The following is a 27588-nucleotide window of genomic DNA, read 5'->3' on the forward strand; positions in this document are numbered from 1 at the left end:
CAAGGTTCGGGCAACCCCCCCCCCCCTTTCGTTAACTAACATTCTGTTGAAGCACATTGATAAATATTACATTTTTATGGACAGTGACGTATCAACATGGTGGATCGTGTTTTGAGTGCCCCACTGGCCTTGCAACTTTGGACGTCTCGTTTTATAACTCAAATTGAACGGACAGAAACGCGAGAAGGCGCAGGGGTCATATTTCTGTGGTGCGGTTTTTAAAATTATTGTGCATAAACTTTTAGTGGAAATGTCAGTTTCAGAATAATTATTTTATGTTGATGATGGATATCAGTCATAATTATCTAGATATTCAGAAAATCTGGTTATCCATCATGTTCACTACAATTATCATCCTTGAAAGAATCAGTGAGATATATTTTTCATTCAAAATACTGCCTTCATATCATTCTATTAAAAAAATTAAATATTTATTCCAAGGAGAAATATGTTGACACATAAACAAACCCATCAAATTTTATTTGTGTATAGTTGTAATCATTAATTTGGGCAATACCCTAATTGAAGCAAAACTTGAATTGATATGCCACGTAATAGGTACGTTATTCTTAAACAATAGTAAAAATAACTCAAGTAATACTGCTATCAAATCGATGTGGTGGTTTTAAGTTTCTTTGGGCAGAAGTAGTGCTAAGTAGCGAGTAGCACCCAGGAGTAGCATAGCGAGCTACTTTTTGGTAAATGTAGCTGTTGCTAAGCTACATTTTGGAAGAGTAGCTGTAGCTGTAGCAAAGCTACTTTTAGAATGTAGCATTCTGATGACTGTGTGTGTGTACACACATACAAATACATACATACATACTGGGTGGTCCAAAAGTCCCGGAACAGTCACATATCATAAGAAATACACATCGAATCGGAAAACGAAAAAATACGTGTTTAATAAGTGAAAGAAAGCTATTCAATGATATCACACTTGATTCCCCACCCTGCCACCTGGGGGTGGGGTGGGGGCAACTGTGAAATTTTAAATGGAAACCCCCATTTTGTATTGTAGAATCGGAAAGAGGACTTCATTCCTCTACTGGAGTAAAAATATGCACTCAGTCCAACTCCTCGAAGGCCAAGTGCAGATGATTGTTTTGTCTCTCTCTAGCTCATCAGTCATGCAAAGGCTAAACCTCGTGTCCAAGCTGTGGCATCATGGTTGTCATGGCAACAATGTAACACAGCTACCTTGGTGTGAAGGGATATCACTTTCCCAGCTAGAACAGCAATAGCTGCCTCCCTGATGGTGCAGTGGAAGCGTCGTCGCCTTGTAATCGAGGCGTCCCAGGTTCAATGCCCAGTGAGGCACATAGTGGTTCGGATCAAACTTTAAACTGTAGGTCCAGCCCCATTTAGCCTTTCTGTGCATAAAGTGGACTTAAAACAACAATTCAATCAAAACAGCAAAAGCTGTTGTCATGTAACAGACTACAACGAAGAAATGTTTCTTTTAATACTAATATATGCAATATAATTTAATAAAAACATTTTACACATTAACTTGTGGTGAAGTGTCACTGTACCTACTTCACCTGAATAGCTGCCAAAAATCCACTATATGATCAGATAGGCTAATCGGGACTGAACCTACAGTTTAAAATGGAATTTGCACTGAGCATCTACCGATATCAAACCAAGAATTTCTTGAATAGAAGGCAGCAAATTGTGCAAATTTGTGAAAAGATTTTATTTCAATGCGATTGTCACATAAATACTGTAAAATTTAGAAAACATAATTTCTTTAACAGATAACCATGTCTGGAATTCTATTACCATTGGGAATAGCAACAGTCATAGCTTTATCTTTGAAAGCAGGAGGGGAAGCATTGGGGAATATTGTTGGTGCAAAAAATGAAGCAGTATCCAATAAAACTGAAACAATACCTTTCTTTGAAAATGGAAGTGGTCTAAAGACATCAAGGAAATCAAGATGTAAGTACAAAAAAAATTCTTATAAATCCAAGTATTGATTCTTTTTAAAGTTTTTATGGCAGATACATTTCCAAAGTCTTTTGGAAAATGCACATTTCATTAATTACATATTTTAAATTTGTAAGTATAGTATTTTTTAAAATATTTCATTTGATGTAGGCTCAGTGCTCCAAGTGCTCCTAGCTGGTGGGGCATCGTAGAGTTTGGAGAAAGGAAGGATGCTTCCGTGGATTAGCATGGAGACAATGCAGTAGGTGGGGGCATGCAAATTCAAATTATCCTAGCTAGGGGATTGCTTTATGGAAATTTTTCTTAACTGGGGGAGAAGAGATAACCCCCTCCCCCATTCCCTCCACTTCGAGCACTTTGCGTGCTGCGTATGCTATATGTGCATAATCTCAAAAAACACACACATTTATATTCTCTCTCATATACTTATGTACTTGCACAGGATGAAATTATATTGGCGTTGATTCAAAAAAATCACTTACTGTACTGAAGTTTTTGTTTGAATTATTCAATCTCATCTTTTGTTAAACACTGCAGAAAAGCAACATTTCTTTTGCAGTCTTTCCAGTTCATATTGTAAGATTTCCCAACACGATGTGCATAGCGGAAAATGGTGACATGGGGACATGCTATACAAGAAATCAATGTTGGAATGCTGATGGGACAGCTTCTGGAAAATGTGCCAACAACTATGGTGTTTGCTGTATTGGTAAGTGAAGTAAACAATAGAATATAATAAACAGGGTTTGTATATGTGGCCTTGTTTCACTGCCATGCTTGACTTCAATGAATACTCATACTTGAATATACAGGGCTACTACAAAAGAAATAGACACTTTCAATGTTTTATAAAACAAAAACTATTTGTAATATCAACATGAGTTTTGCGCTGATAGGTTGAGGAACTGTGGAAGTTTCAATAGAACACATTGTTGGTGTTTGTTGTTGTCGCTGATTGTTGTTCCAATGCAACAATTGCTAAGATGGCTGCAAACGCTGTTGAAATATCATATTGTGTTCTTGAACTTGCCAAAAAAAAACTCCGTTACTGTCGTACAATTACATTTTCAAACACGTTTCGGAAAACCAGAACCTACTAGACAGTAGATCTACGATTGGTACAGAAAATTTGAAACAACAGGGTGTTTATGCAAAGGCAAAAGTCCAGGAAGACCCACCGTGTCAGAAGAAAAAGTGGATCGTGTTTTCCAGCAAAGTCCAGCAAAGTCCACAGCATGGGCGAGTTTGGAACTACAAATGCCATAACAAATTATTGTGTGTACTCAACATTCAGAAAATGTTTTATTTTATTCCACAACCTTCCAAAAGTGTAGATGCAGGTATCTTACACCGAGTTTGGGTTGAATTTGATTATCGTCTTGATGTGTGCTGTCTGACACAAGGAGAACATATTGAACATCTGCGAGTTCCCGAAACAAAGCTTAAAGAATTTCTTTACAGAAGGTTGCCCACAATAAAAATAGTCGACTTTGACTGGCCATCGCGAACGATGCATTGAACTGCTGTTATGTCCCGATACAAGCTGGCTACACTGGGGCCTGTACTAGATAACAGTATCAGTTGAGCACGATCCGTGGAAGGGTGAAGGTAAAAGTGACAGCTTTCTGGGAGAGGTTCATTTGTGGACTTTCCGCCGCACATTATAGTTACTCAGCAACAGTGAAACGGTGCAAAGAAGAGGGTTTAATCGTCAGCAAAGCTGGTGTGGGTCTCATCATCCAATGATGTGCCCAACAGGCCCCTGCAGTACGTGGTCGGCCAGAAATTGTGAGGAGATCACAGCCCCAGCTCGCTCGAACCCCCAATACAGTGCACGCCATTAGGACATCAGTGACACACGACAATCCCCCAACACAGAGAAGTTTGGCTATATGCCACGGTATCTCAAAAGGCACAGTTTCCAACATCATTCGGAAGAACCTCTCATTGGAAGCATGTCACAAAGTGCGCAGACACCACCTCACAGAGCGCCACATCCAGGAGAGGTTCACAAATGCCAGAAAACTGTATGAAGCATACCTTGCAGGGGAAAAGTGGAAATTGATGTGTACACTGGATGAGGGGTGGCTCTACGTAGATGAGACCAACAGAGTTCGATCCATTTTCTACCGTCCAACAGACCAGAAGAGCCGTTCTGACCTTGTGCTGCAGTGCAAGGAAAAGTTTTCCAAGGGATTTCTGGTGGTGGCCGGATATTGCAGTCAGGGAACGTTGCCACTCGTCAAAGTGCCTTCCAACACCAAAGTCAACGCAGCTTACTTCCAGGAGAACGTTATGGCCCCTCTGTATGACACACACATCCCCCACCTGTACGGGGATGAGACCACGCATGTATGGATCCACGTGGACAAGGCCTCCAGCCATACTGCTCGAGCATCCCAGGCGTTCTATGCAAGGAAAGCAGAAGAGACAGGAATTCGAGTGATCTCATTTTCGTCCATCCCTCACCAATGGACTACTGTGGGTTTGGACTCTTGACACAGGCACTTGCTCGACGCCATCCCCGTACCTTGCAGGGTCTTGGGAAAGTTGCCAAAGGGGTATGGCGCCCTTCCCATTCTACGCAGGAGTTTGCTACAGTGGAAACTACACTGCTGGGTGATCGCTCAGGCCCGTGGCCATCACATCAGACACAATCGGTGGTGGCGCAAGGGGATTTACTAGCCAGTTGCAAGGTTCAAAGTCGACTATTTCTATCGGTGGCAACCTTCTGTATAAAACAGTGACAAATGTTTCCTGATAACATAAATAGTTTTGGATTTATAAAGCATTGAAAGTGTATTTCTTTTGTAGTAGCCCTGTATACAGGGTGGTTTCACCAATTCCTTTCTCCTGCTCCAAAGTGGTTATTGAACTTTATTTCGCAAATTTCAATTTTTTCCTGTAAAAAACAGAAGAGTCAAAACACTTTTATGTGAACTCGACTCCCCATGCCTTATGCACAACATTGTTATATTCGTGACCAACGGTGCACTAAAAAACCAAGTGGAAGTCACGCGTTTCGGTCATAATGACCAACATGGCACGATTGGTGCGTGCCCGTTTCGGTCATTATGGTCGATGTGGCAGAGAACATGTTAAAAATAAAGTTATTGTGTAGGTAGTGAGAAATTGTATTGTACATTGATTTACACATAGAAATATTCAGTGACTGATTTAAAACTTATTTTTTGTGGGGGTGGAGGAGGCTACCATTTCTCTAGCATGGGCTGTAATTATTGAAATAATTGTACCTCAGTAATACTGACATTCAAAGTCTATAAAAGTTTTACATAACGATTTCAAGTCAACAAGGAATATTTTGAAGGTCTAGGGTCTTTAAAGAATACTCAATTACTAGTTACTTCATACACTTTCTGATAATATGTATTTAAACTTAAGTGTTCAAAGTTTGCCATTTCTGGAACATTCCAATTGCGACACTCTCACCCCATTCTGAATAATTGAATGAATTATAATTCCTGTATGAAACATCACAATAAAAAGTTCTATTTATTTCTTCAGTTTCTTACAAAGGTTTCATATTCTTTCAGTACAGAAATCATGTGGAGCTGAACTAAGTCAAAACAACTCATATTTTGTCAGCCCAGACTATCCCAATGCATATACTGGATCTGATCAAAGATGCACTTTGACTATAACTAAATGTAATGATGAAGTTTGTCAGGTAAGAGAAATATACACTATTTATGAACATCAGAATAATTGCCATGTTACATAGATTTTAGAAAAGAATTCTAGAAAAGAATTATATTAAATGATTACTTTTCTGAACTTGGCTTTCATAATAAAATAATATATTGTGTCGCTTTCAAAAAAATTATGTAATTTTTTATTTTCAAATTTAACACCAATTGAAGACTAAAATTGGTAAACGCTGTAAGTGCCACAATAATTCAAACACCATTTTCCACGTTAAACGGTGAAATGTGCCATGCTTTATAATGTGGTAAACGTGAAATGTGGCTAAGTAGTTCAAAGGGCGTGTAAAGAGGTCACTAGTGTGCACGTTCTTACGGGCTGATGTGTGGAACGATGCGATTTCCCAACACTTCACTTTTGGCACTTACAACGTTTACCACTTTTAGTCCTCAATTTATTTCAACTTATATTGCAGGTAAGACTTGATTTCCTAGAGTTTAGTTTGGCACCACCCGACTTTAATGGAGTTTGTCAAGATGACGTATTTATTGTATCTGGAGCAGGTTCTGTGGTGCCAAGGCTTTGTGGAGAAAATGCTGGAGAACATGGTATGTTTAATTATTATGCCGCACGTTTATTTAATAGTTTCTTGAATAGGTTGATTGATTTATTTGTTGTTTTAAGTCCACTTTATGCACAGAAAGGACTGCCTACAGTTTAAAATGGGATCCGAATCACTATGTGCCTCCACCGGGTATTGAACCCCGGATTCCTTGATAACAAGGCGACAACGCTACCACCGCGCCATCGGGGAAGCATTTCTTCAATAGGAAGAGATGTTCACCCCCAAAGCATTAGTGATTGATGACATATGATTCTGAAAACACCCACTCTGTGCCTTTTCTATTCCTACCTCATGCAAAATCATAGCTATTGAGAGGGGAACAAAGGGGAGGTCACCCTGGACACTTAGGCAAAGAGGGCACCAAAAAAATTGGAAAACACAATAAAATATCACAATCCTTGTGAAAACAATGGCACTCGATTGTTCTCGACTAGAAAATAAATAGATTTTCTTGATCACAATACAACAGTATCTGTACGTTACTGCAAGTTTATCAGTGATTGTTACTTAAAAAATGGGTTATTACGTATATATGATCTGATAATTACATGATGTACAATTTAACAAGTAATGATCAATTGTATGTGTAGGGGTTTTTGAAAATCATAAATTATCTGAATTCGAAATATACATTCAATGTTTTGATTATCTATTTAGTGTTAATTAGTAGTCTCAACTACAAAAAAACCTATTATTTTTAAAGTGTATGTGTTATTATTAGCATTTTTCTGTATGCTTTAATAGTTAATAATTTTAATCAATATACTACATGGTCTAGGCATTGTAAATTATTCAATGGAACCTAGAAGTAAATGCAGTGAAACCTTGATTTTCCATTTTGCAGGGGACCATTTAGAAAAAACTTAAATTTTAAATCATTATATTGAGACCATCAAGACTGAATGCACAGTGTGGAAAATGTAAAATCAGGTTTTCACTGCCAAATAGCAATTTTCTTTTTCATGGGTGGTTCACACATTTGCAATGTTGATTTCCTGATGAAAATTTCTCCTACACCCTTGCCAGTCCCAATCCAGCCCTGTCTCTTTATGCCAGCATTTTTCATACTACCACTTAGGACACTGTTCGATAGATCAGATATCCAACATTATATAACCATGATAAATCATATTGCTGCTTGTTACAAATTAACAAATTTAAATGTATATTTGTTTCTATTTCTGGCAGTGTACATTGATTTTCCACCTGGATCTAACAGTATGCAAATATCAATAGACACAAACATGGATGTAGCCTTTGATAGAAGATGGAGGATCAAGATAAGTCAACATGAATGCAACTGCCCAGGACTTGGTAAGATACAATATTTTCCTCTTTGTCTGCATGGAAAAATGAAAATTTGCTACATATGTAAATATTGGTAAAGTAATCTTGTAAATATAAAAAGACAAGGTTCATATCTGGTCCTTTAAATCAAATTGCAAGATATCTACCAATCAGCATGTGTTTGACAACTGGGATTGAGGGAGAAAGGGTGTAAAGGCATTATAGAAGTGTTTCTAATTTATCATCAAAATTATAAATTATATTTTGTGTTTACTCCTACTGTCCTCTTCTGGTATCCTCACTATTCATGGATCCTGAGAGAGAGGTGTTATGCTGCCGATGGGAAAATTAGGTTTTGGATTTGCAATTATTTTTCATGAACATCTTGCTAGTTCTTAGTTCACATAACCCTCAGACTAATTAGATTACAGAATACGCTTATAGAAATACAAATGTATACCTCTCTACTCTTCTTGATTTGCAGCTCCATCTGGGTGTTTGATGTACTATACTGGCGTAAGAGGAACAGTTCAGAGTTTTAATTATGGGACAACTCCATCAATGGCAGAAGGAGGCATGGGTATGTTATTATAATTTTCTACGAACATCCACACATGGAATAAATGCAAATGTGCAAAAATGCAAAGCTGACATACTTGTCACCTATTTCATTGTGGCATAATAAAAGAGTACTATAGGACTTGAAATTAGCTTCCCCTAAAAGTAATTACTAGTTTTCACTTATTTCTCTTGTAGTCTATGGTTATTACAAGCATAAAAATACAGTTTTTCATTGTGACATTTCAGGAGAACACAGACACCCTTCATCATTTATTAACTGAAGATACAGTTAGACTAGAAGAGAAATAATTCTACAATGCAAGCAATGCATACATACAAGAAAAATAATTAGTTTCCACTTGTTGACTAAAAATTATCCTATCCTGTACTATTGAACGGCATACAAGTTGACGCCTATCCTGTTAAGTATACGATTTGAGTATTTTGTAGCTTGTGACCTAAGAATAGGGAAAGTTAATGCAAATTAAGCACTCGCTAATGTTTATGTTCCATTTTTCACATATAAAATGTTGCAAAAATTGCAAGAATGAAAACAAGTGACATTACTCCATAATTTTGCATGCACGAAAAACTTGCCAAGGGCTGCAAGGTGAGTGCATCGAGTCACATTGCAGCTGTTTTCTGGCTCTCAAGACTAGTCTGCTACTACTTTTCAATTAGCTCCCCAAATTGTCCTCGCGATGTTGGGTCAACACTGAAATTTTTTAGCTTCCCCTGGGAATTGAACCCAGGACAGCTCTCACCAAAGATGAGGGGGCTATAACCATTTGGTTATGTGGGAGTCTACGTTGTCCATATATAGGGTGGTGTAGATTAAATCTACCAATGTCATTTGGCAACCCTGTCCAAATACAGGAATCTCTCAGGCTGACGGCTTGGCTGGACCCTTGGCTGATGTCAGGGTATCTGTATTCGAATTTTTCTCCCTTTGAAAAACCACAATAATCTTTACAAAATACCGAAAAAAACAATACTGTAGCAACACACTTCATTCTAAAGAACATTCATAACAAGCAATTTTACTCAACCACCAATCTAAGGAGGTTCCAGGGACGGCGCCAGGGGTGGGCAAGTGCCTACCAAAAAATTTGTGCCCACCCGATTGCCCACCCAATCAAATTCAATAAGTACATATACTTGGAGACATATGAATAATTCGATAAATAACTGTATTCTGGTGTTCATAACATGTATATTTTACTTGTCAATATTATCTATGCTTGAAATATTCACATATTATCAACCCATAAAAAGCCAATTTTGTCATTAGAAAGTGAAAGTAAATACTAGAGCTATTGAAACAAAAACTGTGATCAAATTAATACTTCCATGAATAAAAGCAGTTAGCAGCTTAGGAGGCTCAAAATTATGCAGGGTATGATCAAGATTAGATCAGAATTTAGACTGAACTTGAAAACTGCATCTCCGGGCCTCCATATATTTATATAAATCCCGGCCTGGGTATGGTTAAAATAATCTCTAAATAAACAAATAAAATCATCATCTTAGCGTTACTTCCTCCGGCAACACAATACATTATTTTGACTTTTTAATTAGCTCGGCATTAAAATTCCAGAAGTGTCCCTTTTTTATTTCATTACAATTTTTATATACTTGTTATCTTCAAATATCAATATGGTATGCGAAATATCAACTTTATATTCATTCTACTAATAAGAAGGATTCACAATAATCACTACAATACTGCAGTGAATAAATTTTAATAAACTAGTTATGTATGGAAGAAGCTACAGAATTATTCAATTGCTAATGAGTGACTTATCCTATTTAGAAATCCTCGTCTCACACATAAATGTTGCCATATGAATCAGCCGAAAATGTCAACAGAATCTGTAGATGCAGCTGAAGTAAAGAAAAAAAAAAGTTATGTCACGAAGTATCCAGAAGACGATTTTATTAGTTTGTTTTTAAATCCACTTTTATGCTCAGAAAGGCTAATCGGGACTAAACCTACAGTTTAACTTGGAACCAGTGTGCTTTGTGCTTCCACCAGAGGAGGGGGAGTCGAACACAGGACCTCTTCATTATAATGCGACAGCGTTATGCCTTTGGGGGAAAATATAGAAAGAACTCACACCAAACGTGGCATTTTATCACCACAGAAGATGCGTCCATTTTAGGAGGGTGATTGCCCGAGACAAATATTTGAGACTTTCGGAAAACATCATCATTGTTCACGGAATTAGCTGCCTTGATCCACTAATGAAACGCTGTGCAATTGAAACTACCATCTCAACTTTCTAAGAGGTATGAACTAATGCAACTCCATTTTTGGAAGAGTAAGTTGTGGTTGATTTGTTATATTTAACCTTTAAACAACCGAGCCGGTTTTCGAAAGTAACCCCTCTTTCGCTGCGGCCTTTGCGCGAGATTTTTAAAATTTTACACTTATTTCAGAAAAATGTTATATCTCTGAGACTATTTGAGCAATCTACTTCGGATAACTTTTGTTTGAAAACAAAATCATCGGAGCACGCGACCGTGCACAATTCAGAAAGCCCAAGTAAGAAAAACGGGGTTGAGAGGGGCCAAGTCCCCAAATTTCAATGAAAAAATCTGGCATTCGCCCATTATTTTGGAAAAAGGGTGCAAACTTTTGCATTGTTTTCAAAGAGTAGACCTCTTGCAACAAAGTGGAACTTGTTTCAAGTCCCTAGTTCTCATACAGGCTGAAATATGATGCAATATGTACAATTTGCATTTTGGCTAAAAATAGCTAATTTGCATATTAGAGAAAGGGGGAGGGGGTGGGTTTTCTTCCACATGACATTTCAATGTCTTATCTCAACATCTGTCAGCGTTTACAACCTCACATACAAGTATGAAGGTCCTAAAAGCACGTGAATGTTGTAATCGGCACCATGAGTCATATATGACCCATTGGCTGTTTTCGCCTATACTTTCTATGGGTCATATATGACCCATTGGCTGTTTAAAGGTTGTCATTTTTCTGCTAATTTTGATAATGACGACGATAAGGTTCAATGGTGATTACAAGGGTCGTTCAAGGTTGACCGGGACTTCTATTTCTGCAGAGGAAATAGGTAGCAGAAGAAACACCAAACTATATCAGTTTTTCAAAGTATTCTCTGTTGCCATCGTTCTGGCAGCTCCCGAATTCCTTTGGCGTAGAAAGAACTTGGTTGTTGTCGTAGCCACTGGAGGACATCGCTCCGCAGTGCTTCGTCTGTCGTGCATTTCTTCCCTCCCAGATGGTCTTTAAGGGGTGCAAACAAATGATAATCACTGGGGGCTAAATCCGGACTGTAAGGAGGATGGGGCAGAACTTCCCAGCCAGAGTTGTTGTTGTCACATTGGCTGTGTGAGGGCCAATGGAGAAGAATGACATTTCCAGACAGCATCCCAGGTCCTTTCTTGCGAATGGACTTTCGTACAGCACCACTCAACAATGTGGAGTAATACTGGGCATTAATCGTGCTCCCTTTGTCCAGAAAATCCACATGGATAACGCCCTTCATGTCCCAGAAGACACTTGCCATGATCTTTCCAGCGGACGGCTGCGTTTTGCTTTTCTTGGGGGGCGGGGAACCTTTATGCCGCCACTCCATGCTGCGTGTTTTGGTCTCTGGGGTTGAATTGTGCAACCATGTTTCATCACACGTGATGATGGATTACAACAATTCATCACCTTCTGCTCGAAACCGATTCAGAAGCTGTTCACAGACCATCCTGCGTGTCCACTTCTGATCGAATGTCAGCTGGCGGGGAACCCACCTTGCACAGATTTTGCGGAAGCGTAAGTGGTCGTGAATGATTGTCTCAACACTCCCGACACTGATATTCACCTCGGCAGCAGTATCCCGCACTATTACTCGCCGGTTCTCAAGAATCATTTGCTCAACACATGCGATATTCACTGGTGTGACTGCAGTCGGGCGAATGTGTCCATGCGCTTCATTTGTCACCAGCTCCCGTCCTTCGTGAAACTGCTCACACCATTCGTACACTCTTGTCCGCGACATCGTTTGTTCACTATACTGTGCTTGCAATCGTCTGAAAATCTCAGCTAGTTTCACTTTCTCCTTCACGAGAAATTTGATTACACACCGCTGCTCCACAGCCACAGACACACTGCTTGCCGCCATGTTTGCTGCAACTGCTGCGCATGCGCAAAATACGTCATGCCGGGCGCTAGTTACTCACGAAGGAATACATTACGTCACCCACACGTTTCATCATGATCCGGCTATTCATAGATTTTTTTACGTACGAAAATCCCGGTCAACCTTGAACGACCCGTGTAGATTTAAAGTTACGAAGGGGCGAAAACAAACACAAGCTGACACTCAAAATACAAACCCTCATAAATTATTACTTTGACAGTGGTTCCAAGCGCCAGGGACTCGTTGCCTGAAAGAATCAAGTTTCCAGGATGTGCTGCACAGGATAGAGGTTGACATTCTAGTGTGTTCGAAATGGTCACGCCATGCAATCCAAATCATTATGAAAAATAGATGAATTATTACTGGCACGGTGATCAACTTCGATGAATTCCTTGTCTCCTAAATCATTTTGTTACCTCAAAAAATATGTTCATGTAACAAACCATATGTGTATTGCTTCTCCCGCAATAGTAACATGACAGTTCAGAAAATGAATAGCAACTTAGCTAATAATCTCTTCAATTCTGAACAGATTTTTCGATCTTACTTGTTTGTGAGTGATATTCTGTCAAAATAGCCTTTCATTAGCCTAGGAATACTTCATGGACAATGAACAAAGAATTTGATTTCCGTGTGTGTGTTTTAAATCATTCCCAATAAGACGTTCATTTTAATCCAAACATTCAGTGGCAGCGATTAGGAGGACCGGGAAGTGGGGGATGCAGTTCCCCCCACCACATTTTGCCACTTTTTGCCCCCGCACTATGGCCTCTTTATGCTAAGCCTTTTCTACCAAGAAAAAGTATATTGTCCTTGCCCCTCAAATGTTGGCACCCAATCGCCGCTACTACAAACATTCAGATAGATTTGTCAGTTGTACAAACCTTGTAATCTAAGAAAAGTGACCCCTAAGGAGTAAGAAAACTCTTTCAGTGAAAAACGCATACGATGAAAATACTATGCTCAGGAACATGCATTTAAATTACGAGAAACTTCACGATTATCTACTGTCGCACTTTCTATCATTGTCGCCGAATATATAAAATTAAGTATGCACCTTGTATTTGCAACACAAGCTTAAACCTAATTCACATTTATTTCACTGTATTAAAACATGCATGAAAGAATGTGATTAGAATGTATGGCTGGGGTATGGCTGCGCATGGGTAAACACTTCCTTGAAATAATTGTGTCCTTCAGAGACAAAGAGAAAGGAAATGGAACAAGATGCGAAAATAGATTAGAAAAGAATAAAGAGGAAAACAAGGAAAGGGAAAAGAAGTAAGAGGAAAATCGGTACTGTAATATACTATATATGGTCTTACATTTATACTGCCCACCCTAATCTATCAATAAGGAGCTTCTGCCCACCCGGTCGAAAATTTCTGGCGCCGCCCCTGGGAGGTTCCATGAAAGTACAGTGAAAATGCATGAAAAAAATGTCACAAGCATTAGTTTTATTTTTAAAACTTGGGTTGTTCTCATTGTATTGCATTTACATAAACATTTTCTACCTTTTTGAGCTAATTGCTTATTTTCTTTCCCCAACAGTTCTCGTAGGTACCAGAGAGTTGGCAAATCTCAACTATGGAGTTTGTGTTCAAATGGAGAGTGACCATTGCAGTATAGAATGGAGCCAATGCAGTACAGATTCATTCACTGTGTCAGGAGATTCTGATGCACTAGAGCCTATATTAGGTAACTAAGTATCTAAAATAAATACGGAGAAACTAGTACTCACTTTTATCCACAAAGCTGTTTCTTCTTCTTTTCGATTAATTTCAGTGGCCACTGCCACCATCCTCGTTGGAACTTGCTGCACTGTTGCACGCCAAGCAACAGTGCAGCAAGTTCCAACGAGGATGGTGGCAGTGGCCACTGAAATTAATCGAAAAAGAAAAAACAGCTTCGCAGATAAAAGTGAGTACTAGTTTCTCCGTATTTATATAACAGTTGGGCTGAAAAGTTCGTAGGCTAACATAGTAAAAAATATTTTTTTGACAAAATTCGATTTTATTATTCAATATAGTTGCCTTCGAGGGCGATACAACGATTATAGCGGTCATACAATTTTTCGATGCCATTTTTATAGTACGATTTCTCTTTAGCCTCAAAATAGGCCTCAGTTTCGGCGATTACCTCTTCATCACTGCTAAATTTCTTTCCAGCGAGCATTCTTTTAAGGTCTGCAAACAGGAAAAAGTCACTGGGGGCCAGATCTGGAGAATATGGTGGATGGGGAAGCAATTTTATTACGGTTGAATACCGCTAAACATTGCTCCGAATCATCAAAACGTTGTTGCTTTTGATCGATTGTGAGCACGCGCGGCACCCATTTTGCACACAGCTTTCGCATGTTCAAATATTCATGCACAATATGTCCAACACGTTCCTTTGATATTTTTAAAGTCTCAGCTATCTCGATCAACTTCACTTTACGATCATTTAAAATTATTTTGTGGACTTTTTTGATGTTTTCGTCGGTAACAGCCTCTTTGGGGCATCCACTGCGTGCATCGTCTTCGATGCTCATTTCGCCTCGTTTAAATTTAGCAAACCACTTCTCAACGGTTGATTTTCCTGGTGCAGAGTCCGAATAATGTTTATCAAGCCAAGCCTTGGCTTCAACAGTATTTTTTTCCGCCAAAAAGCAATGCTTTATTAACACACAAAATTCTTTTTTATCCATTTTTTCACAATAACAAAAGCTGCTTCACTCATAATGCTATATCTCACGAACTAATTATCCGGCAGCTGTGAAATTTATACACGTATCTTTTGAAGGTTAGTACTAAGTAAAAATCACATTGATTTAATTCTAGTAACGCCATCTATGAGTCAGCCTACGAACTTTTCAGCCCAACTGTTACTACCGCATCTCTCTTTTCCCAATTATGAATAAGTATCTAACTAATAAAAACATTTCATGCGGAGGTAGGGGCACCACAAATTCACAATCTCTGTTATTTGCGGAGATGATGTGATCAGCACAATGCTCCCCTCTAAATTCCTACTTATTTGAGGCTGTGTGAACCCCAGAGTCGTTCCATGCAGGGACATTGCTCGAAAAATTCCCACCTGTAATCAGTCATCCTGGGAATCGAACCTAGACAGGTTTTTGCAACCCTACAGACTGAACCAACATGGCTCTTTACAGTGGAACCGTAATATTGTGTTTCCAGATCTTATATCTTCCTGCTTTATATATTCAATCAATCTTCATGGTAATACTAGATCAAAATATCATAAAGGGTACCATTAAACTTTCAATGTGCGCTACATTAAATGAAAATAATGATTCTGTTCTAACAAATTCAGCTTACAATTTAATTTCAGAAACTGTTACTCACCTTATCCTTTTTTTGTAATAGGTACACCAATCGCAGCTGTCAATGGGGAAGCTTGCACAGGAGACTTTGTTGTGATTCCAAATCCCTCACAAGGAGATACAGATTTGAATGTAGACAGATTTTGTGGCAATGCTCTACCTACCACAACAAGTAAGTATTTTACGTAACTATTTACAGCACAAAGATTTTCGGTTATTTGGATTTACTAGCATGGACAGATATGAAATTCTGTCTGCTACCAATAAAGTAACTAAAAAAATTTACAGATACTGATAACCAATCTGATATAAAATTCTAAATGGTTCATTGACCTCTTTAATAAATGTACGTTACCAGATGAACAAAGCATTTGCTATGCAAAAGAAGCTACATATTTAGACATTTAAATACGGAGAAACTAGTACTCAATTTTATCCGCGAAGCTGTTTTTTCTTTTTCAATTAATTTCAGTGGCCACTGCCACCATCGTCGTTGGAACTTGCTGTACTGTTGCTTGGCATGCCGAGGATGGCGGCAGTGGCCACTGAAATTAATCGAAAAAGAAAAACCAGCTTCACGGATAAAAGTGAGTACTAGTTTCTCCGTATTTATATACTACCGCATCTCTCTTTTCCCAATTATGAATTAGACATTTACTTAAAAAAAAAAAGTACAGAATGACTATTTCATATTTATAGCCATAAAAATTTTAACAAAAGGGTACACTATTGCACTAGATTGTAAGATATTTATAAATATATCAGTTCGGTAAATTGATCAGTAATTTTACAGTAAACCAGATATGTACACTGATATGCCTATATTGGCTGATAATGATAAAGTACCAGTTAATCTGTCCCATCCCTGGGATTTGCTAATAATTGTACAAAGGCTGCAGAAGTTATTAACGACACATTTAAATTCAACACACAGAGATTCAACTGAAAATGAGTTGTCAACAGTGGCAGCGATTAGGGCACTTTTAGTCACTTTTGCCCCCGTGCTAAGCTAAACCTTATCTACAAAGGGAAATATACTGTTTTTGCCCCCCCAGTTTTGGAAACCAATCGCTGCCACTGGTTGTCAACATGGAATTTCAAATTTTTTGCCTGGCATCTTTCTTGTGATTACAAGTACAGGGAACCCTGATTACACGTTCCTGAATATTACATTTTCCCACATTTAAATTTTTCCATCTTTGTTTGCCGACAAACAAAAATCAAACTTTAAAAATTGAAATCCTAGATGTCACGATAAGTTAGATGGGTATCTGTGCTAGACAATGAATTTATCTGCTACATCAAATAGCAATGGCCAAATTAATTGAACCAATCAAGATTTTCTTGATCTATTTTCAGCTTCATCAAAGCCATTTGTGCTTACAGTGGTGACAGATGCAAATGAATTGAACAATCCTCCAGACATTCCACCGGACAATGCAAACCGTGGTTTTTGTCTCCAATACAGGCAACTTCCGTGTCCCAGATAAATGAAGGAGTTTGACATTAACCTATATTGAACAGAACAAATCAGGAACTTTGGTGCATGGTAGCCTCATTCAGTGTAGTAAATGTATTGTAATTGCAAACAGCTGTTCCATCATTACAGATAAAAAATAATTTTGATTCAGATGTGGAAAACCTGGCTCTTTTCAAGTCCATGGAAAAGAACAGCAAATTGGCAAACAAAAAAACTAGCATATATGCTTAATTTGATAAAACAACATATTTCATGATATAATACATTTTTGCAAGTGTACATATATGAATGAAATTAAATAAGACAAGAATTGTAGATTGGTATATTTTTTTTAAAAAAAAGAAGACAAGTAGTACTTTTTTTCACTATTTTTGTGATGCTTCCATAACAATTGTACTGTTAATTTATTCAGGTTGGGCCATAAGTCACCAAGGTATTTTTATAACAGTTTATAACTTTTAGTATTGATTGAATATATTGACTGTTTGTTCTTATGCACATTACATAGGTAAGATTTCTTTACACCTATGTATGAAAAGTAATTTCATGTAAATGTTAACAAGAGACATTATTAAATCTTGAAATCACTTCGTGACTTATGGCCCATCCTGTACTTCAGCTGAAAAATAAATGGATGTGTTTATTTAATATGGGGATTTTTAATGTTCATTAACATAGTACACCTTTCATATTAATGGCAATTCAATTGACTAATAGCGGTAATGACTTCTTACGTTTTGAACTTGGAGAAAATGTAAAAAAGTTGAATTGCTCTATAAATGTTGCCACATGACAGGGGCGTGCCGTGACCTTTCGTGATAGGCAAGCGATGAGTGAATTTTTCGTTTCAGTTAATTATAACAATTTCAAATATAAGATAGGCCTACACACATCCCCATTTACAATAATGTGCATAATGGTGACGTATCGGGCTTGAGTGTGTGATGTGCATACATACCGTAAAATCAAATCTTCACTGCACTGTTTTTAAAGAAGGAAAACAGCCTTTTGGTATAACTTTTAAATTCCAACCATGAAGAAAATTATGATTTACCTGATATTTGAGGGCAACTGTAAATTACATTACGTTCTTATTTAACCCTGAAAATAATAAACATCCTATTAGCATAAAGTTTCGATATTAAATAAACGGACGGGTTTCGGTTTCTAACTTGGCCAGAATCATGAATCATGGCTTATCTTCAATTGGATGCAAGCGCAGATGTGATTCTGCGAACTTTCATGTCTTTATAAAAATTGCTCAAGTCACTCACCGTAGCCTGTATAGTTCCATCAGTGGCGTGCCCAGGATTTTCGAAAGGGAGGGGTTATGTATACTTTTTCTTGGTAGTCAGCCCTCATTTTGTCATATTTTCCTACCTTTGACGTACTTTTTTAGGAATACTTGGCGAAAGGGGGGTTATAACCCACATCAATCCCCCCCCCCCTTTTTGGGCACGCCACTGAGTTCCAAGGTCCTAAATTTCTATTGAATAAAACCCATGGCCAACAAAATAATTTATTAAGATCATTGCTGCCACATAACCAGATAATATTGTTGTACTGAGATGTTTTAAACTGCCTAATGAAAACTTTCCCATCTTTCTTAGTTGGTTTGGTTATGAACAATTCAGGACACGGTCGCTCATGGTTCACAAGCTCCAACCTTTCGCCTTATGTTCTCGAACTGAATGGTTTTGAAAGAAGGCCCCTAATAATCAAGTCCTTACCTGCAAATCGATGGCTCGTCTGGTATGTCAACCATGGTGGAAATTTTCAATATAGAATCATACTTTTACATCAGGTACAAAAACACTACACAAAGAACAGAAAAACACAACACAATATCACAGTAAAAAACAACATGCATCCGCAGCACTCACGCTTCTTCAGTTTCACCATACCTGCAGTGTTACATACCCTCCATATTTCCGAGTAACTGACTACATGACGGATATGTTCAAGTACCGGCTGTGATTTTATTTCTTATAAATAGCACACGACTGGTGATCACTGGCTAACTTCATAATGTAATTTGTTAATTACTACTATAGAGTTTCAAACATGAAAATCGTACCGCGTGAGGTGGTGCTACGGACGCACATAAAATTCTGGAAGTTAGCAACCTTGTGGCCAGTGTGGACGAATTCTTTCCAACACCCTTGCCAAAGAAAGATGCGGGCTTGGTGTTGCTTGCCCTCGGTCCTTTTTCTTCGTGAATGGGGATCGAGTGACCATGCAAGAACTGCTTAAGTCACTTGAAAAGCGGGGAGCAAGGCAAGCAGTCCTCTTCCTCTAACGCGGTCAGTCGTGCCACATCGGCAACATCGTCAAGAGTGCAGCCAGTTTATGTTTCAAGACAATAGAACAGGCTTGAAAATAGGGGAAATGAAAATTCTGTAATGTAAATATCTTATAGTAAATAAATTCCATTCTAAGGTGTATAAGGGCATTGAAAAACACGGTCTTAAGATATCAAAAGTGGTTTAAAAAATAACGCAAGCAGCGCTTGCCCCGCCTTTCCTTACCGCACACTTGTGACATATGATGGCTGATGGCTGCACAGGCCGAGAAAGAAACAGTGGAAAATAGACATGCAACATTGCCAGAATACCTGGTGGCCATATCTTCAACAGAAGCAGCTTCACTACCAGTAACGAGGATTGGCAGTTGCAGTCATGTGGCAAGCTGTATAGTTTCTTGTTTGCAGATCAAATATACACTAAAATCTAGGGATGGACAGATATCAAATTTCCCGATACCGACAACAGACATAAAATCCCAAATGATAAACATAGAACTTGAATGGTTCATTGACCTCCTTAATGTGCTTTTCCAGGTGAATGCATTGCAAAAGAAGTTGCATATTTAGACATCTACTTTTTCAAAAAGTAGGGCTTGCAGATTACCCATAAAAATTTATAACAAAATGGGACAATTTTGCAGTAAATTATAAGATATTTATAGATATATTGGATTGGTAACAAAAATCGGTAATTTTACTGACAAACTGATATGCCTATATTGGCCGATACTGATAGGGTATCAATTAATCTGTCCCATCCCTACTTTACTAGTTTAGAATTTTGATTGGAGTACGCTTCCATGCTTTAAAAAAAGTAATACAAAAAAAAAAGATTACAAATAATGATATTAGGAACATATTCCCTGACTTTTATACTTTATACCCACGATTGTAGAGGATTGTGAATATTAATAAATAACACAAAATTTTATTAATGACTGTTTGTATTATAGATCAGAATAGTAACTCTGCTCTGTGTAGCTGCAACAATTCCATTCCACTGTACAAATGCAATAAGGGAGAGAAAGAAGGTATCTTCTTTCACAAAGCTACCATATTTCCAGATAACCTGTGGGGTTACACAATTAAATATTTTACTTTCTTTTTTTATTACACACAACCCACATCTCAAATATTTTTTCTCTGCCCATTCATTCAATTATTTTTAGTTGTCTCACAAACTGAACTGTACAGATACAACTTTAAATATGAGCTGCCATCTTTTACATTTCACCATCAGTGCTTAGCATACATAAGTTGTTAAGTGAAAAGATTATCAGGAACAAAGCATTCACATTTCTTACAAGGCTATGTATGAGGCACTGCAACTTTGTGGTTGAGCCTTGAACCTTATAAAACATCACAAAACTGTCACCGCGTCAGAAGTCTTGAACATTTCAACTGATGCAGGATAACAAAAGGCAATTGTGTATATAGATCCCTAAGACACTTTTAAGTTCAGGAGCAAAATTCAGTCAAAAAATATACTGTAACGACAGACAAGGAAAGGATGTCCGTCTAAGTGCTGCATTGATTCTTGTGTTGAACATGTTCTTAAAATACGTACAATATCTGATAAAAAATAAATATATCTTACACCATGCTCTTCATAAATGTACAAACACAAACTGGGTTATACGAATTTGCAATCATCTGAACAATGCAACCTCACTGTAACAATTTAACATCTGGTTCTTATTACTTGTTTACTTGTATGCAATCACCTTTATGAAAGAATTGACGTTAAAATAAGTCTTTGGCAGACAATGAAATGATACTGTAAGACAGATACAGTGTTCCCCATATGACAATGGTCTGCAAGAATTCCAAGCAACAAACCACATGGTGTTTCATTATTGCTTATTTACAACATAACTTAAAATTATTTTTTACTTATTACAATTCATTGCAATTTTTATAGATAAATGTACAGAGACCTATAGACAACTCGTAAACCTCTAACACAATACCATTAACTGAAAATATATAATTCAAAATAACAAATTCACTTCATATGTCAAAGTAGTTACACATATTTACAAACACTAAATATTACTTTACTACTTGTTATTTTTGTGAGCTGCGTTTAAAAAAATATGTAAATATAGTACTTGCATTTACTAGAATGTTACATAAGCACATTTTGACACACAATCTGTTCTTCAGAAACAATTAAACTAGCACCACAGTATCTTGAAAGCAATTAGAACATTTTGGTGAAAGACTTCAACGAAAGAAATCAGCTACTGTAAATATCAAACTCCACATTTCACTCTACTACTAAACTAGACTGGTTTATTCATTCAGAAGCACGCACGCACACATTCACACACAGAGAAATAAGCACGCACGCACACACACACACACACGATTGCATGTGCAGTCACTCCATGTCTCTTCAGAACAAGGATAAAATAGAAAGGCCACAAACAGACAATATCATTGAATTACACAATGCAACCTGAATCTTTTCACATGCACGGCGTCAGGTCGAAGGAGTATTAGTAGATACAAAGAAGGCCATTGAGCGTTAACACATCCTTTTTCTCCCACAAACCAGGGTTCACTATTAAGTATCTATATGCTACAATTACAACATATGATCGAATTAAAAACTTGCATGTCTTCATTGTGGAAGACAGGAGCCCACTGAATCAATAAGTTTATTAGTTTTCAGCTACGTAATTCAACACAAAAAACAAATTATAAATTACGTTGCGACCGGGTAAAAATCTTGTCGCAGTTCACAGAAAAAAAATATCTAAGTTTCATCTCCCAACAAAATTAACTTTCCAACTTCATTCACTTGACGAAAAAATATCCATTCTGACAACAAAAGTTCACAGTTATAAAACTAAAGAATGATGCCTTCCTTTCAATCTGTAACGTACGAATTTTCTTCACGGATGAAACCAGTAAATCACAAAAATGGGGCAACGAAATCTGCAGCAGAAGATACTGGCTTTGAAGCACAGCTTTAAAAGGCACAAGTACTCGTCTATGCGTCTTTCAGATGACAATGTGCATATTCATTCCATATTCACAGAACACTTTCAACTGGTAATAGATGATAATGATAGTTAATCTTCACTCGCAATGAATGCTCTTTTCAAGATGCCCGCTTCCTGCGATTAATATTGCCGTCAGCACCAATCTGCCATGTACGTGAAATCTTTGAAAAGATTCTGCTCTTCATCTGTCAGGGCTCGAGGATCTTTCGGAGGCGTTAAAAGCGGTTTTTCGGATGTGAACTCTTCATCAAAATTACTGACGTCTTCCATGGAGCGCTGTGTGCAAAACAACAAGTTTGAGTCATATCTTGCAAATTTTGTTGTTATATTCTGTTTAAGACAAATTCAACTCAAGTTGCTGTTATAATGGCAAGAATCGTTAAAACCTTACTGGGCAAGTATCTCATCAAAGCTCCTATTGCTTTGTTTGTTTATAAGAGTATTGCATGTTCTTATCTTTACTCAATTGACACTAAAAAACACTTTATTCTAGTAAATATTTTTTTAACAATAATAATCCCAGATTTTTCATCTAAGTAATAAGTATATTAAATATTATGGTAGTAAATAAACCTTCAGATTAAAAACATTAGACAAGTTATTTGCATCTGAACTATACTTCACGGTTGCACTACTTAGATGAAATTGATGTGGACAACCACTTAATGGGCACTTGACATTAACATGCACAAAATATGCATCTTAAACATGCTATAGTCAATCTCAGTTCTAGTAGATTGTGGGTAACATATTCCTTCAACTTTATAGGATTAAGATGCTCATGAATAGTAATGTTATTACATTATCATAAACAAAACTTACACACCAGTGAAGTTAAGAAAGAACATAATCAAGTATCATATTTATATAAAATTTCTATATTTCTAGTGAAACATGTTCATTCCATTTCTGCTACTTTAAAACCACACCTAATTATGTGCATCCCTGTAACAGTTGGGCTGAAAAGTTCGTAGGCTAACATAGTAAAAAATATTTTTTTGACAAAATTCGATTTTATTATTCAATATAGTTGCCTTCGAGGGCGATACAACGATTATAGCGGTCATACAATTTTTCGATGCCATTTTTATAGTACGATTTCTCTTTAGCCTCAAAATAGGCCTCAGTTTCGGCGATTACCTCTTCATCAGTGCTAAATTTCTTTCCAGCGAGCATTCTTTTAAGGTCTGCAAACAGGAAAAAGTCACTGGGGGCCAGATCTGGAGAATATGGTGGATGGGGAAGCAATTCGTAGTCTAATTCATATAATTTTGCCATCGTTTTCATTGATTTGTGACACGGTGCATTGTCTTGATGAAACAGCACTCTTTTGCACAGCTTTCGCATGTTCAAATATTCATGCACAATATGTCCAACACGTTCCTTTGATATTTTTAAAGTCTCAGCTATCTCGATCAACTTCACTTTACGATCATTTAAAATTATTTTGTGGACTTTTTTGATGTTTTAGTCGGTAACAGCCTCTTTGGGGCATCCACTGCGTGCATCGTCTTCGATGCTCATTTCGCCTTGTTTAAATTTAGCAAACCACTTCTCAACGGTTGATTTTCCTGGTGCAGAGTCCGAATAATGTTTATCAAGCCAAGCCTTGGCTTCAACAGTATTTTTTTTCGCCAAAAAGCAATGCTTTATTAACACACGAAATTCTTTTTTATCCTTTTTTTCACAATAACAAAAGCTGCTTCACTCACAATGCTATATCTCACGAACTAATTATCTGGCAGCTGTGAAATTTATACAAGTATCTTTTGAAGGTTAGTACTAAGTAAAAATCACATGGATTTAATTCTAGTAACGCCATCTATGAGTCAGCCTATGAACTTTTCAGCCCAACTGTTATATGCTAATATCATTGATATGCATTTATATTGAGAGAATGTAGTACACACATTTCAAGTTTCATAATAAGATACTACTCAAAATTATATGTATATATTGTCTGCACGATACAGCTTGCCACATACGATTGCCGGTGGGTGCATAGACCGAGATCAAAACACTGTGAGGAAAGAGATCAAACGACATTGCCAAAATCCCTGGTGGCCATGCCATCACTAGAAGGAACTTTATGCAAAGGATGCAGATTTGTCGTTACAGTCATGTGACTCTCAGCTGATGATCCTGCATGTATGGTACACAGCGATTGTATATGGCAAGCTGTACATAGACAAAATTCTAAATTAAAAAGACAGATACTCACCACTGTTGGAACAAAAGGAGGTTTCACACGACGCAGCAAGAGGTCTTCCCAATTTATGTTCCTAAAGAAGGCTTGCCTTTTGACATCCTCAGCATCTCTTTCACTTGAGCCCAGGCGGCGTTCAGGATTTTTCCGCAGAAGCTAAAAACAAATAAACTACATGGACCATCATAAAGAAAGTGAATTACAGTTAATGCTGGTTAGGGGCTGTTTATAAACTTGTAAAGATGTCTTTCCCTTGTTTGGATGGGAAGTTGTTTAACAAATTTAGTTCCATAAAACACAGTATGCAAACATCATTAAGACGAAGCCAAGGGCTAACACTTTAAAATTTATATACAGCCCCTTAAAGTAAATTGAAATTTACCCACACTGCTAGTTACACCTGCTACAAAAAGAAAGATATGAGATCCTCTGTAATTGTCCAATTCTCAACACACACCAAGGACAAGTCCATAACTCCTGGTAACAAGTTTTAAACAAAATCAATTTATGACTTGGATGGAAGTGACATCTAGTGAGCTACCTCGAAATGAGCACACCAACTATTGTCGAAATTACAAGAAGTGGAATGTTAATTAAATCTACTATGCATAAAACCAGTACATTAAAAAAAAAAAAAAAAAGGTAAAGTGTTCCCCTGTGCTTAGCACCATGCCATGAAGGCGTATAGGGGGTGTGGGGGTAACGCCCCACACTTTCTTGATCCGGTCGTGACTGGGGGTGATGTGATCAGCATCACGCCCCTGGCCGCCTTTACCCCCCAGGGTTTCCCCCAGGTACCCATGTTATTCGACGCTGGGTGGGCGCCGGGGCCGCTTCCATCGTTAGAAAAGTTCCCGGATTTGAACCGGCCGGGGATCGAACCCGGGACCTTGAGCATGGTAGTCAGACGCGTTACCGACTGAGCCACCGCGGCCACCTTAAAACAAGTACATTACCATTGTATTATTAAATTTGAATCATGCTTCATCTTACATTCAATCCGTGCATGGTTTGTAGCTATCCAACTACTTTCACACAGTTTTATATGTAAATAAAAATTCTCACCCTTCTCATGATGGCAATTGCTTCTAACGAGAGGAACCGTGGGTAACGAACTTCATCATTTACAATACTGTCGAACACTTCCTCTTCATCATCTCCAGGGAACGGGGACTGAAAGTAAAAATTGTATCGTTATTTTCTTAACTCAACTAAATTCAGTATTATGAAAATGAAGTTCCTTTATTTTAAACAGTAGGACAAATGTACTTATTTCTACATGGTAATAGACACTATGATATCTAACTTGCAGCACAATTACACACACTTCATGTACAATTACAGCCACATATATCTGGTGAATAAAATATCAAGATTTTGGTACTAAAACTGGGTATATTTTGAGATTAAAAGTGGTATATAAAATGGCATTTTGGTGTTAAAATGGTGAATAAAACCCTAAATTTGATTTAAAAACTATGCTTATTACACAAAATAAAGATTTCCCTTCTGATAGTACATTTATGTACATACATGTACAAATGCATGTCACTGACTACATAATGTATGTTATTACACAACAGTCTGGGAGAGAATTTACGAGTTAATAAAATCAACTTAAAGTTGCAACTGGAAATACAGGAGCTGTCTTTTGCAGAGAGTTCAAACTTGTTCAGTCTTCTGCGAGACCTCTCAAGGTATGGGAAATAAAACTATAGGAATACAGACTGACTTTCTATAATACTTACTGAAGTTCTTTTACAGATGTTTCTGCTATTTCTGATAAATGTAGAACTGCGACAGAAGAGAAACCTACCAGAAGATTCTGGTCAACCCTGCTAGCTCCTGGTTTATACATTTAATTTGAAAGCACATAACTTCATACTGGAAGGGCATAGTTTTAGGGTAATACTATAGAAAACAACAACTTGGGTGTCTAAGAGTTACTTTTCCTCACAGTCATGACATTAATGCCTCATATTCACATAGAAACATCTTCATTTTTTATCCCTCTGTGGCACAGTTTTCCTCCAATAGCGATAAAAGTAACAAGATTTGTTTTTATATTAGTGCCCCACAGCTGCCATCACTTATAAGTAAAATCAGGGTGGATGAAAATAGTCATTTTCATTTAAAAAATAATCTTTGATGATTTCTTGATTTAAATCTGATTTTTATTATTGAAATAGTTTTTATTATTTAAAAAAAACATGTTTAAAGTTAATTATATGGTTTTTGGCACCATACACGTAGATATTGTTTTTCAGAGAGAGGCTCTTTCCCATAAACGGCCCTGCAAAATATTTGAACAGTTTGATTAAAGTAAATAAAAAATATATGTAAATATACATTTTTCTGTTTTTTGTACTGTATATATGAACCTACTATGGAAACGTTTGTTGAGTGTGTTAGTGAAACTACAATAATTTCAGTAACTTTTCTTCTAATAAAAATAACATATTCTGGATGTACTCTATAATTTTAACAAAATATTTGTCCTTGTAGCTGAATTTTGGCACTTTCTTTAATGCTAGTGTGCAAAATATCAGCTGCCATGTTTCTTTACAGTTTAATGATAATGACACTATTTATGGTTTAACATAATTAGTATTTTATATATTTTTCTACAGAAAATGTTTGGTATATCTGCCCATAAAAATTATTAAAGTCCATTTCAAGATAAAGTTACGTGTGTTTACAGTTTAAATTTCCTTTCGTATGAGCTTCACACCATCAGCACATATATTATGTTTCCTTCCTTGTTCTTTCTTAAGAGCCAAATAAACACCATTAAATGATTACAAGATTAATGTACTTTTACCAAAAGTAATTCTGATATGTACAAAATCCTTATGTACATTATTCTATAAATTATATATTAAAAGTGATTTAAATCAATCCACCTTGAGTAAAATTACTTTTAATTACTAAATAAATCATTTCATTATCATTTACTGCCTTTAGATGGCATAATTCATTCCTATAGTTGTGCAGAGTTTACACAAC

At 37.1% G+C, this 27588-nt stretch overlaps 2 protein-coding genes across 9 annotated transcripts in view; one reads left to right on the forward strand and one right to left on the reverse strand.

Moving 5' to 3' along the window:
• Positions 1-1763: 1763 nt before the first annotated feature.
• On the forward strand, positions 1764-17167 carry LOC146005299 (uncharacterized). Of its 2 annotated transcripts, none has more exons than XM_083144429.1 (9): positions 1764-1941; positions 2510-2659; positions 5505-5638; positions 6089-6221; positions 7427-7552; positions 8010-8105; positions 13804-13950; positions 15624-15752; positions 16940-17167. In XM_083144429.1, the coding sequence occupies exons 1-9, from the start codon at positions 1764-1766 to the stop codon at positions 17068-17070; spliced, it is 1224 nt and encodes a 407-aa protein (XP_083000555.1). In that variant the 3' UTR covers positions 17071-17167. The 2 variants fall into 2 exon arrangements, with proteins under 2 accessions (XP_083000555.1, XP_083000556.1); XM_083144430.1 differs by having other exon boundaries at positions 1816-1941; positions 5510-5638.
• Positions 17168-22000: 4833 nt separating this feature from the next.
• The window catches only part of Pkn (serine/threonine-protein kinase N), a 183958-nt gene continuing 178370 nt past the window's right edge, over positions 22001-27588 (reverse strand). For all 7 annotated transcript variants that reach the window (XM_083144599.1, XM_083144602.1, XM_083144598.1 and 4 more), the window contains 3 exons: positions 25648-25755; positions 24598-24738; positions 22001-22652 (listed from right to left, as the gene is read on the reverse strand). In XM_083144599.1, coding sequence (XP_083000725.1) covers positions 22509-22652; positions 24598-24738; positions 25648-25755 — 393 coding nt within the window. In that variant the 3' untranslated portion in view covers positions 22001-22508. The remainder of the gene's footprint in view (positions 22653-24597; positions 24739-25647; positions 25756-27588) is intronic.

The sequence above is a fragment of the Lepisma saccharinum genome, chromosome 23 (assembly GCF_977018435.1).
Source record: "Lepisma saccharinum chromosome 23, izLepSacc3.1, whole genome shotgun sequence".
In the NCBI taxonomy this organism is placed as follows: Eukaryota; Metazoa; Arthropoda; class Insecta; order Zygentoma; family Lepismatidae; genus Lepisma; species Lepisma saccharinum.

Excerpts from the sequence above, each read along its gene's own strand:
- LOC146005299 (XM_083144429.1), top strand. The coding sequence starts at position 1,764 with ATGTCTGGAATTCTATTACCATTGGGAATAGCAACAGTCATAGCTTTA. Across the intron at positions 2,660-5,504 it reads CTATGGTGTTTGCTGTATTG|TACAGAAATCATGTGGAGCT; the intron begins GTAAGTGAAGTA and ends ATATTCTTTCAG. Across the intron at positions 15,753-16,939 it reads TGCTCTACCTACCACAACAA|CTTCATCAAAGCCATTTGTG; the intron begins GTAAGTATTTTA and ends ATCTATTTTCAG.